At 38.4% G+C, this 14931-nt stretch overlaps 1 protein-coding gene across 1 annotated transcript in view; it reads right to left on the bottom strand.

The window, feature by feature from the left end:
• HDAC9 (histone deacetylase 9) overlaps positions 1-14931 on the bottom strand; it is a 453995-nt gene that overhangs the window by 9174 nt on the left and 429890 nt on the right. The window contains exons 25-26 of the mRNA XM_030444746.1: positions 6936-7020; positions 1886-2039 (exon numbers count right to left, since the gene is read on the bottom strand). Of these exons, the coding sequence (XP_030300606.1) occupies positions 1886-2039; positions 6936-7020 (239 nt within the window). The remainder of the gene's footprint in view (positions 1-1885; positions 2040-6935; positions 7021-14931) is intronic.

The raw sequence follows: 14931 nt of genomic DNA, 5'->3' as shown, positions 1-14931 counted from the left end.
GTAAGAGTCCAGAACTGATGAAGTATAATGAATCTGGCAGCCACATGAATTCCACTTGTGTACATTTCAGCACATGTTTTTTTTCCATTTCTCTCAGCTCTGCTCTGAAATTCTATTTTCAGAATGAGTGGAAGCTGTCACAGGTTATCAGGAGGTAAGTAATAAATACAGTAATTAAAAGCAGCGTTAGTCGAAGGGTTATTTTATTCAAGTCATGTAGGATCAGCAGTGGCTCTCAATGGCTGCAGTTTTAAGTGAGTGGGGACGTATAATCCTTGGTTATTCTGAGCAACATAAAAATGCACAAAATTAACCACACCCAATCTCAGACAATTTAAAATTTTGCTTTGTTTGACTGTGCTAGTTCCAAAACTTTAACTAAACATCTTCATATTTCAGAGCTGTGCAAACACAAGCAGACACCTTTCTGCCCTGGCTGGCAAAAGTGTCATGTAATTGTCACAGATTTATATGACAAACCTTACGTTAGTGCTAAACCAAGCACTGATTAGCACTGCCACAAATATAAAATGTATCTTCTACTTTCCAGTGGATTCTTCTTCTTCCTAAGCTTTTTTGGATTTGTTTGCAATAATACTAGCACAACAATAGCCATAGCATATTAAAAGGTAATCAGGTAGACAAATAAGCAAAAACTCTAGACTTCTCTTGCTATCTCTGCTCCCTCTGTGCCATTTTTAGGCACATCTTTTAGCTCATTGACAGATGAACACTCCCACAGTTGTGAGAAACATTCTCTGCCAAAGACATCCATAGGTTTAGCATTGCACTATTCCTCCAGATGCCTATCAGTTCAATTCAGACTAAAAGAGTCAATGCAGTAGGCAAAAACCAAACCAAACAAGTAGCTGTCACAACATAGGAGCCACATATCTTTCTGGCTCCATCTCCACCAACATTCTGCCTACCCACAGCTCCCTCTTTTCTCTCCTGTTATGTAGCTCTGTTTCACAGCCTGTGGGGACCTGACACTTCTCCTTAAAAGGTTCTTTTCTCCTTTCCTTCTCCCTCCCCTGTTTTCTCTGTGTAATGGAACTGCACGGTTCCACTGCATTTTAAGTCTTCCTCTGTTGGAGAAGGCCAGGAAAATTTATCCCTAAAATGAGTAAATGGGAAACTTCAAGAACTTCTGTAAGGCCTTTTCTGACTCCTAATGACTCACTGAAGAAACACTCTTTTGTAGTTGATGCTGTATTGAATGGCAATCAGTGTTTTCAATCTCTAATTGCAAAACAACCAACATCAGTTCCTGCATCAGTCTGCGAAACTGAAGGCAATCTTCATGAATGTGAAAAAGCAGCTGGCCACCTGGAAAAAACAACTTTATAATTCTTTGCTGGTGTACCTTCAGCTTGGTACACAGAAAGTCTTGGTCCTAATTCAGGTCAGAGATGCTTTAAATTTTATACTGGCACCATTCCATTGCTTCCAGGAAAGTAATTTTTAATGCCTGTCTAATAGTATTTAATAATGATTTAAGTCCATTCTTATTAAATTTATCTGACAGCGTGTTAAATGCCTTCCCAGAAAATCAAAACTAAACTAGTTTTCTCTTCCAATGAGAAGAATATGGTTGCTCTTGTCTATTTTCCTCATATGGATATTGTACTTTTATGTAGCAGAGAAAATTAGACATGGGGAGTAAACAAGGTTCTTGTACTAATCATGAACCTTAGTCAAGAAGTACACGTGCCAAAAAATACCTGCTAGAATAGAGTACCTCACTTCCAGTGGCCAAGTGAGAGAAATCAAATCCAGGTCCTTTAGTTAAGAGCTAATTCTGAAAAAACTCTTTGTCTAGCTGTCTTCATCTCACTTGATTGGAATGAAAGTCTTGTTACCCACAATAATTGCATAGGCTTACCTGTTGCCTTCCTGAGGGATACACTGCTCAACATCCACTGAGAGAGAGGCCATTGCAGATACTGTTTCTGTCTCCTCTCTCTCTCGTTTCTGAGACTCAGCCAGAGCACAATCCACTGGCACAGAGTATGGCTCCACTGACTTCCAGTACTTGCCTAAGGAAAACACACATAATAATTTATGTGAATTTTAGCTAGCATGGTGGTACAAGCATAGTAATCACTTAGTTCAACACCGGGTGATTATAATTTAAAATCACTGCAGTGTAAGCAGTACAGTTGAAATTTCAGACTGCAGTGAAGAGGTATATTTTTGAACCTAAGAATGCCAAGTTGGAAAGTGCTTTCATTCCAAGGGTTGTGTCACGCCCTTCCCCAGAAGGTAATAAACTGGAGGAGTAACACACAGACTAATGAACTCATACTGTCAGACAAGCTATTGGCTTTATCTACACAAGGTGAAGGGAGTTCAGGGCAGGGTTAATACCTAGAAGCTCTGATATGGCAGGCAGTTGATGCATATACAGCAAATAGGACTAGAAAAATGAGCATTGTTGTACAAAGTGCTCACGCAGCACTATCTTGAAAAGGAAAAAAGTCAGAAATGCCAGCTCGGACTGAAGTGATGTTGCCAGAACAATCAGGTTTGTTAGTCCTGGATGTTCTTTCTCCTCCAACCTCAGGGCGTATACTAGAACAAGAATTTATTTCAGACTTTCATATATGAACTGGCTGTTGCTGGAAAGCTGCCAGATATCGTAAGGAATAGAGCTTTATGGTTTGCTGTGTAAAAACACAGCAGTGGGTTAAAAGCATGAGTGATCTCAGCTTTCTGCCTGCAACAGAAGAGACAAGAAGATTCTCGAGAAACACAAGCAATAATGGCAGGTGACTCCTTGTCATTACATACAGTGGTCTGCTACCATGGTGCTTTTAAGAAGCAAGAGGTTGGTTACTGGTAACTAAGGGAGCATTTAAGAATTTACATACGCATTTCTTACAGTCCAGGAATCCACTGGGCACTCACTTGTTGCCAGGTGGGTGCCACCTGGAAATGAGGAGCTTTGGGAAGGCTGGGATCTCTGGACCAGAGGTTAGTAAGTGTCTAGTAAGAAGCTTCCAGCAGCTGCTGCAGGGGTTGGATCAGGGTATTTATCTGGGAATTAGATGGAGTGTTTCAACAGCTGTGAAAGAGAGGGGATCAAATAGGGGTCTTTTCCAAGGGCTAAAAGGAGGATTTTGGCAGCTGGGCAGCAGGCTGAGTCGAGGTGCTTATCCAGAGGGTAGCTGGAGGCTTTGACAGCTGGGAGGCCAGGCCAGCACTGGTGCTGCCTGTGCAGCACAAAGGCTGCTGAAAACTCCCTCTTCGGTAACGCAGCTCTCAACACAGTTCTAGGCTTTTCAAAAGATGGACTTCTCCCTCCAGTGAGAAAGTAGCTGTCAATAAAGCCTGAAAATGTCTTTATTTGAAAACATCACTTCAAGATGAAAGCTCAAGTCAGTCTGCAAGAACAACCGGTGAGCATGGCCAGAGTGTTTCTTTGAACTCCAATAGTGTGCACGTTTGAGTAGTTAGCAGAATCTTTGAATAACGGGGACCTTCTGGGGATAAAATGTAAAGTGTATTAAGTATCCTACAAAGTTGAGATTAAGTGTTAGGAGGCTGGCTTTGCTCCAGAAGCATGAAAGACACAGCTAAGAAGTTATGTACATAACATTAGGCTCAATGATTGGAGCCTGGCAAATTTTACAAAAACAAGACAAAAATATTCTCTATTATTGCTGTGCTCAGAGACCATATTCTCTGTTCATTAAAAACTACACTAAAAACAAACAAAAGGTTATATGAGCATTCCACAATGTTCTCACAGATCATATGTGCAAAAGTCAGTCTTTGCAATATACACCCAATTCAAACCCTATAATTTATGGCCTAAATGTTCACAGAGTGGGTGGGGTTTTTGTTGCAGAAACAGATGTGCAAGAAAATCAAATCTGTTGGCATGGGAATAACACCCCCTCTTGCCTATAAAAGAAATGAACCCATGTTCACTGCTGGAGTTTTCAAGGGCTCTTATTCATAAAATAAAATATTAGTAACCAGCTACCACTGTGTTGCTCTCCTGCAGCAACAATAAAACAGCATCAGTGAGGATTGCTACATCACACTCCTTCATTCACACACAGGCTCACAAACCAGCTGCCCCCTGAATCCTGGATTTCTTGTAACACTAAAATTCAGGGCCAATACAAGAACATTAGTGGGCTCTCTGTTCCCATTTAGCTGCTCTTCACTCTCAAGCAATTGGTGATTGTCCTTGTTTCCCTGCACTGAGACTTGTATTAAGAGGTGGGTTGTTACAGAAGAGGGAGAGCAGAGTCAGGCCAGGAAGCAGGTGGCAGCACCTAAGATGCAGTGGAGGGTCTTGGAGAAGGGTAGTACATGGCAGGGTGTTTGTAGTTTGTGGGAGGAAATTTCAAAGCAGTCCTAATTAGGAATAGCATCCAGGTAGCAGCAGGTTCCTCGTGAAAAAAGAACTTTCTGATACTCGTGAAAAAGCAGTGGTAGATTTTTCTTTAAAATCAGAAAAGACCAACACCTGTGGTAAGCAGAACAGCTTTGCAAACTTCTTTTTGTACAGGATAACATTTATATGTTGTGCAGAAAACACAGGGCTCTTGCGTGTGTGTTCAGCCAAAAGATTTGCAAGCAAACTCTCATGGAAGGGTGAGGCAATCACAGCATATAGCTGCAAGGGAGCTTGGTCAGAACCCCTAGGTATGCTGTTTATTGACAATTAAAGGAGCTCAAAAAGCATCTGTCTCAAACTGCTCACATCTCTGAAAATACCATTTGCAATGTGCTATACTGGAATGTGTAATTCTACCAGTCCTGTTACATTCATTGAGAAGAACTCGGTGGAGCTCAGGGGAAAGAATGAAGCACACTGCTGGTTTCATTCACACAAAACTTGAAGAGCAATCACGGCTTGCAAGAATAAACAATGAAACCAAATCAGTCTTCTAGGTATGCTTTGGCTTTCAGCATGAAAATTTGCTTAAGTCTCCCTCAAAGATTTGCAGGAGCAGTGATTATTACAAGGAAATAATAAAAAGGAATGTTTCTGTCACTGTTACAGGCATTGGTAATTGCCTTTCACAGATAGATTTGGACACGTTGTCCCACAGATTGCTTGGAAAAAAAAACATTTGGGGTGGTATTCAAGTTAGATAACAGAATTATTAAGAAATAGCATATTGCATGGGTGTGGGAACTACTATTTCCAAATATATTAAGTTTCCAAAGGAGCTTTGGATCACTGTCACAAACAAAATATCTATGCAGATTCCATTCTAGTTAGAAAAAGTTGCTCCATCTCATTGACTGAGTAAGTATTGTATCTTCAGTTTTTTTACAAGAAACACAGAGGAGGGACTTTTTTGTCTATAATATTTCTAATATTCCTTATGAAAGTTGGATCATAGAAATTCAGACCCAATATACATGCAAGAAATCATCCAAATAAATCAGGATTTCTCAGTATCTCTTGACATGTTGCTCCACAGCCGAATAACTTCCCAGCCTGCATGACTTCCTATAATATTTGACGTGGTCTTTCTTCTCTTAACATCAAGCTGCACTGAACTTCTTCACTGCTTCTTTCTGTCATTCAAGTGTTTTCCTTCCTAATACTTGGTCTTTCTCCAGAGAATATTAGGTGAGCATAACTTTACAGCTAATAACTGCAAGAAAAGGCAAAATATTGTGTATAAGTAACTCCAGACCCTGAGCAGGGTGACCTAGGTTTCAAAAGAAGAGCCCACTGAAGTGCCATTACTCTACCAGTCCAGCTCAAACCGAAGTGTGACAAAACTAAGCCACTCTGCAGAGCTTTGGATTGTGTTTTTAGACATACACTACATATTAGCTCCTAAATCCACTCCTTCTTTCTGAACTGTCATTATTTTCATGCATTTTGATGCCTTTCTAGAGCCAGTATTATTTTTATTTTTTTTGTTTCACCATTGTTTTGTTCCAGGTCTATTTTTCATTAAATACATGTCTTATTTCTATCAGAGTTGCTTATTTTCCTCATGTTTATGTCCTGTGTGCAGTTTTCTGTCCTTTTTATCACATGCAGATCTGTTCTATCCTGCATATTACATGAATTTCTCTAACTTACTGACTCTTTCCTGGTCATTAACAGATTAATAATAGAGAATTTTAAGGATCAATGATGATGAGTGGATAATACATGGTGTCCCTCTTAAAAACCACATTAATTTTATACAGATGAATTCTAACTATTTGTGATTCATCTAGCACGAAGAAAAAATTTTGTTATCCATTTGTCATTGTTAAGGAGCCAGCAAACAGAAGTCAAAAACATCCCATTGCCTTGGTAGAATGTCAGAGAGCAGAAGTTTAAGGGAAAGAGGAATTGAGGGAAATCTGTGTAGCTGCATTAAGACAACTGATGGCCAAGGGAAAATTTTTCAGTGACACCAAAGCAAATGGCCTAAAGCATCAAGTAGTAAAGGGTTAGGGTCAGGACACACATGTAAAGCAATCAAGTACATTCTGCACCAGAAACAAAATCAAATAATGTTCTTCTTAGCTTGGTTCCATGGATCAGTGACCATTTTGAGCTTTTTAATTTTATCTCATGCTTGTATACATCTCAAGCTGAGTAATTTGTAAAGAGCTGCACAAACAGAATCTGATCCTTTCCCACACAGACAAACATCTATTTCATCCAAGCTGCTCTATAATGGAGGGACCTGGGAATATTCAGGAATCAAAAAGCTCTAAATAATTTCAATGGCTTGTTTTTTTCAGGGCCAAATACATAGTAACACTAACAAAGAGATGTCAAAGAAACGAAAATAAAAGCATATATATAACACACACAAACGCATAGTACAAACAGAATGTTGGCTTATACATAAAACATTTCCCCACTTTCATCTCTGAAACAATAGTTTAATGTCTAGGACATTAATTAGTTATAAAAAATACCCAAACCCACTAACCCAAACTGAGAAACATACTTTGAATTTCAGTGGTCTTTTTTAAAGAAGCTATTGCATTCATATTTGGGATTTGGTGCACAATATCTTCTGGGAGAGGCTCCAGCTGCAAGAATAGAATAGAATAATATAAATTTTCAATAAGCCACAGGGAAGTAAAACAAACTAAAACAATCTAATCCTCAGGAAAAGCTCAGTCCAAGAACTGGTTAACATTTTGCTGGTATCAGTTCTAAAAGTATAGCCACGATTTTGTTTTCCGTTTTCCAGCCATGTAATTGAATTCCAAGGGGCTTTTCTATTGGCTGCAAGACTAATCTATAGAGTCTCTGAAGCAGGTGCATGTCTGTGTATTATTCATTAAAAAAATGTTAGTTATTTGTGTAATTTTTGTAGGTTCCTCACAAACCAAATTCCATTGCGTCTGTATACGCAGCTGGGCGCTCCAAACAAAACCTTGCTGAAGCCACACTGGAAGCAAAGCATACATTCTATTATCTTTATTTTTCTAGTGTTATTACATCTAACCATCTTACACATCTTAAGATTTATAGGGGAAAACTATAAAACACAGCTGCTTTTACTAGGTTTGCATTCATTTCAAGTAAAGTAGTAGATAGAAAATGGTGATGCAGATCAGCAGTAAGAGTTCCTAAAGTTTTTTTACAGTCAGCTGCATTTTAACTAGCCAGCTTTAATGTATATTATTTGAGTAGGGCTGCTTCATAGTAAATTAGCACAAGGAAGTGTTGAGTTACCATACAGTTATTTTTGCCCTGCAAAGGACAGATACACCAAGAAAACTGTATTTTGAACTTTATCCAAATGTGGGGTTTTTTGTCCACCTTCCGTATTTTCTCTTAGAAAATGGGTAAAACACTATTTGGGCTACATGCCTCTTGTACTGTAATAATTACAGCCTCCCTGGCTTAATGCTTATAGAGGAGCTGTTTTTTCTGCTTCCCCACCGAGGATGAGCAGGAGATATCCTTCCTGCAGAGCCAGGAGTAGCAACCATGTCAAGGTAGGCAAGGCAGAGCAGTATCAATACCTAATACTCTTCTCTAAAGCTAAGGAAGTTCAACCACTGTTGACAGGAGACATCTGTCCTGCAGACAAAACTCCTTTCTTAAGCATGACTGGGGCTGCTTTAAACTAGGTCAATTGAAGCCCACCCAAGGAGCTTCCTCTGTGAAGTTAATAGTTCAGTAGCCATCACACATTGTCCTCCGGGTTGCTCCTGCTGCATTGCTGCCCACCAACCAGATAAAATCAGCTTTGATCCAAGTACAAAAAGTGGGAAGTAACTGCAGTGTAGATACTCCCTTAGTGGTGCTAAGTTCAGCTACAAATCCTAGATCTGCTGGGATCCTACAATTACTATCAGCAGTCAATGCTTGTCAGTGATATAGACATTGCAAATACCACCAGTCCTTTGGAGACTTGGTAACTAAAATGAATAGGGCTGTTCATGTCATTATTTCCTTAGAATCCCACATGGGATTGCAGCTGAAAGATTTTCCTGTGCCTGAAAGCAATAGTTTATTTTCAAATAGCATAAATCATTGTTCTGGCCACTGAGCAAGTGTACTGAGAAGTGCTGGTAGGACCTGACTAGGTCCCAGCTCTACTTGGTCACCAAGGAGGCTAAACTGCAAAGGAAGATTGTTGCTATTTAATATGTATAATGAATTTGAATGAAAAGAGCAATTAAAAAATAAATTTACAGATATAATTGCAATTCTTAAACCATATACACTTCATGATCTTCATAGGTTATTTGGTAACTCTTGCTGGCCTGTATGGGAAAACTGTGTATTTATGAAAATACCCATCAAGAGATCAAGCTTCACAGATTTTAAAACAGTAACCATATAATAATCTTAATTATCCATGCCCTGGTTTATGTGGATAAACAGCACTTGGCATTTTCTATTTAAAGTATTTGGCCAGGAAGAGGACAAAATCCTGAAGTTCTGTCTGGTTGAACTGGTGAAGGAGCACAGAAGAGGAAGTGAAGAGTTGATTAAGGTTCTGTTTTGACTGTTTCCTAATCCTGAGGCTTTGCTGACCAATTCACTCCCCTGAAGTAGGAGAAAATATCTTCAGGCTATAATAGTAGGAATAACAGTAGAAGGCATGGAATTCTGAAAGCTGTACGTTGCTGTGCTGTTTGGGTACTTTGAGTCCTTCTGCAAAACTCTTGTTCTAATTTTTAAACTGAGAGCAGCTGAAGCAGAGATTAGCTAGAGGGGATTTCCTATTAGAAGGTTAATATTTTCTTGCCTTCTTTGTAGCTGGATTTTTGCAGAAGCCAAAAAATGGTCTTGATTTTTTCTAATACATCAGACACCTCATTATTTATCAGTAGCAAAATAAATTGTTTAATAAGAAGGCTACAATTGTATATGTAGACATATCAGATGGATATTCAGAAATGGCAGATTTTTTTTAGAAATCAAGATAAGATGATGAATCATTAAAGAAAGAAGAAAAAGAGTCAAACAGCCCACAATTATGCCAATCATTACTCCATCTGCTAGCTCTACTAACAGATCTTTAGGTGTAGTGAGCATAATAGTAATGTTTGATCATTTTCCAAACAGTTTTTTCTATAAAACTTCCATGTTGTATCAAATTTTGGCTTCTACTCTGGAGATATTCTTCCTCCTCACTTTTAGTAATATCCAGGCAGAACTTGGCTCCTCTTCCATATCAGGGAAAACTTATCAAGCTTGAGAAATAAGTTTATTACATCATATACCCTGTTCATCCCAAATTCAGTGCCAGTACAAAAACACTGTAGAAATAAAGCCAGTGGCTTCTGGCAGCTATTTCTGTACACTTTGAAAAGAGACTGCCTACATTTGAAAGAATAATTTCTGTTGGCAGCTATCCACTGGTTGGATAGAACTGTACAGACACAGGGGTGTCCCTGGAGAATATCTGCAGTTCAACCCAAGAGTGAACAAAAGAAATTACTATACACCTGGCATATATGACACCATCACCTTTCCTTCTACCCTTATTGGCATTAAGATCATGAAGTCTATTAAATCTGGAGGCTGACAGAAAGGAAGCTGAAAAGAGCACTGGAAATACACTGTCAGGAAAGAAATCTTTCAGAGAATGAACAGCTGAAGTCAGTGCAGAAATAACCAAACCACTAGAGAAACAGCTTGGACCAGACACAAAGGGTCACATTTTCAAAGTTTATACATGGCTGAACTGGGGTTCTGTGCCCAAAGTAGCAGATTAAAGCAGAAACTCTGTCCAGTAATCATTTTAAAAGGAGGAAAACCAATGTAAATGTGGGCAAAAATCACAAAGTCTGCCAGACACATATCAACAGATGTTTGAAGAAGGAATTAATGATAGAAATTTCATGCCCATAAGGTGATTAGAAATGATCCTTGGACAGAATCTGAAACATATTTCAGCCTGTCCTGAGCTAGAAATTCTAGCACTGTCATGTCTTAAAACACCAAAAGCAGCTTCAGAGAAGATTGTTGCAGAGTGCACTTCGTGAAAACTGAAATGTGAGGCAATTGAAAGAATCAGGTAAGGAGCATGGAGAGTCTTGGAGGGGAAGGGAAGAAGGCAGGCAGGTTCTTCAGGGATGCTGAGGTTGCAGGAGAAAGCACTACAACCTCTCTCATATACATTGAGTAAGAAGTATTTGAGTTCCAAGACTGGGCTTTGTCACTCCTAGGATTGGATATGATTACAGAGGACTAACTTCAAAGGTCTCACAGCTCCTCTGTATTCTTACATTACCAATCTTCTCAAGGTTTCTACATTTTCTGTTTATATATAAGCACTTTAAGCAGCTATTTTTGTGATACACTCTTACAACATGGTGCCTAAACCAGTCAGTTTTCAATAGGGACTAGATTCAAAAGCACAAAGCTTCACTAAGACCTACCAGTCCCTGAAAAAAAAAAAAAAAAAAAAAAAAAAAAAGGGATGCCTTGGAAATATGTAATTTTGTAATCAGAATATCCTCTGCTTCCTTGGCCAAACCATTTCCTGTCTAATACTGTCCACCTTAGGGATTTGGATGTCACCAGGCTGACCTTTGGCACATACACTGTTCCAGTTTCCTACTCCATCTAATTCTCTGTTTCTTGGCCAATTTCTGGACTTGGGGTTTAAGCAAGCAGCAGTTGACAGGTGGCTCAGACTCAGTGTTAATTATTTTCTAGTACTAAACCCAGATTAACAATGAGGATGTGAGATTTTGACCAACTTTACTATGCAATTTAAAACTGATCTCAGGCCAAATTCACTTCCATGAATATTTCCATTTTTGGAGACAGAAATGCTTACCTGTTCTAGCAAATAACCCCTTTTTAACACAGTCCAGGCCCTCTTGGCAGAGCTCACTGCCTAGCTGGCAAGCAGCCCCAGATTCACACTGAATTCCACAAAGGAGAAAATGCCAACTTTTCATCATCAGCAGGAAAGCTGCAGAGTATGAGCTTTCCAGTTAAATTACCATCCCCTTCTAAATGCCAGCTCAACAGATTGCAAGAAAGAAGCACATACTTCACACTCTGCTAGAAAATCGTCCAGGATAAGTTTTCAAGCATGTTTGGGAGCCAACCAATCACAATGTTTTGTCAAATTCTGCTTCAGAGTGAAACTCTAGCCAGAAGGATATTTACTAGAAGATGTTAAATTTAGTCACTTTAAAATGTTTTTACACTTAGGGCCAAATTCAGCCTTTGTTGCCAGAGTTAAGGAGCGCAGACATGCATCCTCTATGTGCCTTTCTTACAGGGTCCTGCTGGGCAGAACACACTGTGGACTGCACTTCTTTCTGTCCTCCACGCAAAGAAGAGCACGACCCCATCTGTGACTCATTATCACTTGTTACAGACCACAGCAAACTGCTGTACCACATAGAACTAAGACACTTCCCAAACCTCTCAAAAGATCAGAGGGACCATGATGTTGGACTGACTTCTGAGTCCCACCTGGCTGCTTGAAAAGGGGTGGGATAAAGGGAGAACTAAAGCCTTAGGTTTTGACCCAGCAGTTTTCTGCTTGAATTTCTTATTCTCTCTGACTGCAGAAGAACCCTCACTGGACAGACTTGAGGTAGAAACAGGCTGCAAGATTAAGGATACTCAACTGAAGGAATGCTTATCCCTCAGGGTTTTTAAATCCAAGTGGTGCTTTTTCAGAAGGAATGTGGAGGAAAGAAACCCAAACCTATCCTTGCACGTGTAGAGCAGCCTTCCTCACCACCACCTGGCTCCAAAAGGCATAGCAGAGGTGTCTATAGCACCAAAGTTAGAACAGACAAAAAAGCATGGAATTTCCAATCTCCATGACAAAGATTTTGGGGAAAAGCCTCAATTTTCAGTCCAGTTTCCACACACTACCTGAAATGCTATATGCATTTTAACATTTTATGGTTTTCTTAATTGAAGTTATATATATCTATATATGCTTCAAAAATAATATTTGGAATGGCATAACCTATCTGTTAAAAACTGTAGAACCATTTGAAGAGTATTACGGTATAACATAATTCAGTTTTAAGTGCAAGAAATCTCAGAAATGCTTACGTTTAAAGCAATGTCTCTTTTCTAATTATCTGAATCCTTAATTTCTTTTGTTTTGACAGATGCTCTCTTAATGGACTAATTCTCAAATCATGCTTAGGAAATTCAGAGCTATTTAAAAACACCCACCTTTTGCTTGTCCCACCTTTTTACCTTCCAGAAGGATTCCCATGTTTTCATTTTGGATTTCAGGGGAACCCAGCTGCTTAATCTCTTCTCACCTCTTAGGAAGATTTCCTTCCAAAGAGATAACCTACAGGGCTCCTAATTAGCTCTGCAAATGGCCAAATGTTTTTTTCTCAAAGTGACATGGAAATTTTCTGTTTGTCCAGAGAAGTATGGATAAGAAAACCTGAGATCTTAAAGACTTTGTGTTTTTTAACATAATTTGATATGTAAACTGTCTCATTAATAATTTTTCTCTATAAAATTTATCCTTATTTTTACCTATATAGTTTTTTTTAGCGTTCTAATAGTTTAAGGAAGGATTCATACAACCAAATCAGACTGAGGCATTTCACATACTATGGGGTGTCTTGCCTGTTATTCAGTTGCCATTTCAAAACAGTGTGGACCTCCTCTAAATTCTGTGGTATATCTATCAGTCCTAAGTAGATGTCCTGGATGCTGTAACATATTAAAAAGGCACTAGACACCTCTGTTTAAGGAATTAGGTCTTAGGAAGAAACAATTAACAATGCAAGTTGTTCCAATCAGAGAAAAACAGTAATTACAAGTGGTTTTGTCAAAAATTAAAACTACTGTTCAAAAATACCTCTGTAGAGAAGTTCAGTAGTATTGACCACACATAGATGGGGCTGACAGCTGATTTAATTCCAAGCTCTTCCAAGAAGAGAGACCTAAGAGGTTTTTTTGTTAGTCTTCAAAATCAACAACTATATGCAGGAATTTCCTGGGCCATGCTTCTGTTATTTAAAGACAATGACTTTATAGTGCATTATTTTCCTAATGGCTCTACTTCCACTTGTTAAAAAAAAAAAAGAGTGAAAAGCTATCTTGCAAAACAGACCACTGTGCTACAGGCCACATATAACTAAGAGCAAAGTATTTCTGTTATGGATGTCAACCTGTATTCCTTCTCAGTGTTCAGAAACAAAGAAAATAAAGCATTTTTCACTTGTAAGTTTGATGTTACCTCTACACATCATACCAGCTTGCCATGAAAGTTGGAAGTTATGGCTTGTTATACAGTTAATCTTTTTTTTTTTTTTTTTTTTTTTTTTTAAATGTTATCCCACTGGTAATAGAACATATGAAGCAGTGAATGTCTGTGTTGACAAGCCTTGGCCAAAAACAACAAAAGAAAAGAAAAAGTTTTCAAAAAACCCTGCAAAATGTTTATGAATTCTAATCCTCAGCACATGAATAAATACATCTGACAAACTGCAGAGTACCTTAAGAAAGCCTTTCCCAACCTTTCTAATTTGAGTTCAATTGCATGTGTAGTACTTAGAAAGTAAAGCTCGTCTTACCAATGTTTTTAAACCAGGGTTGCACTATATACCATTGTTTGTAAAAGGGCAGATAATAGGTTATAATTATCCTATTAATCACCTGTAAAGAGTTATATCCAAGGATGAATGCATCCTCAGATTACAGTAATTGGTTGTTTCAAGAAAATATAATTTTTTCTGTCCTTGGCAGGAATATGCTTATAATTTGCTCTCTGAGTTCATTAATATTATGCTGAAATCAAGAAATGTATATATGCTGTGGGCCATGTGGTATAGACTGCTATAAATGTATAGAATGCAAGAGATGTGCTGATTTCTTACTGCTAGCTAGGTACTAGACTTCCTCATTAGTGTCTATTCCTTGGCAACACCTTTAATTATTCTTTTAAGAGAATGCCAGTTTCTTATGGTAGTGCTGGTAACAACATCCTCTCTGGAGTATTTTTGTCTTCTTAGCAGCCACAGCATATTTTCTTTTTGAAATTATGCCCCACCAGACCATTTAATGCATGTCTCTGATAACAAAGTCAGTACATGAGATTAATGCTTATCTCATGAGGTGTTTCCAAGTTATTAATGATCATGTCTTTTATAAGCAAATTAAAAATACCTATGTGGTTACATTTGTATTCATTCTCAGTTATTAGCTTCTTGTGTCTCCTTAAATTTGCTTTGCTATGTTTTCCAAGAAAATAAACTCATGATTGATCTGATTTCTCAGTCTTTATTCTAAAATAAAATGGAAGAAAGTCTTTATTCCAGTACACTTATTCCATTCTTTTTTCCTACAATTGGTACTTTTTCTCTGATGATAGCTAGTCAGTGACTGTAGAAATAGTAGCTGGTGTGATATAGTGTTAATAAAAAAACAAGGCAGTTTTCATAAATGGGTAGCACCACAGAATGTTTATAACCATACAGAAGGACCCAGGCATCTACACAGAGGAAGACACATCATAGCATCATTTA

The sequence above is a fragment of the Calypte anna genome, chromosome 2, assembly GCF_003957555.1.
Source record: "Calypte anna isolate BGI_N300 chromosome 2, bCalAnn1_v1.p, whole genome shotgun sequence".
NCBI lineage: Eukaryota > Metazoa > Chordata > Aves > Apodiformes > Trochilidae > Calypte > Calypte anna.
This window is presented reverse-complemented; position numbering and strand designations above follow the sequence as displayed.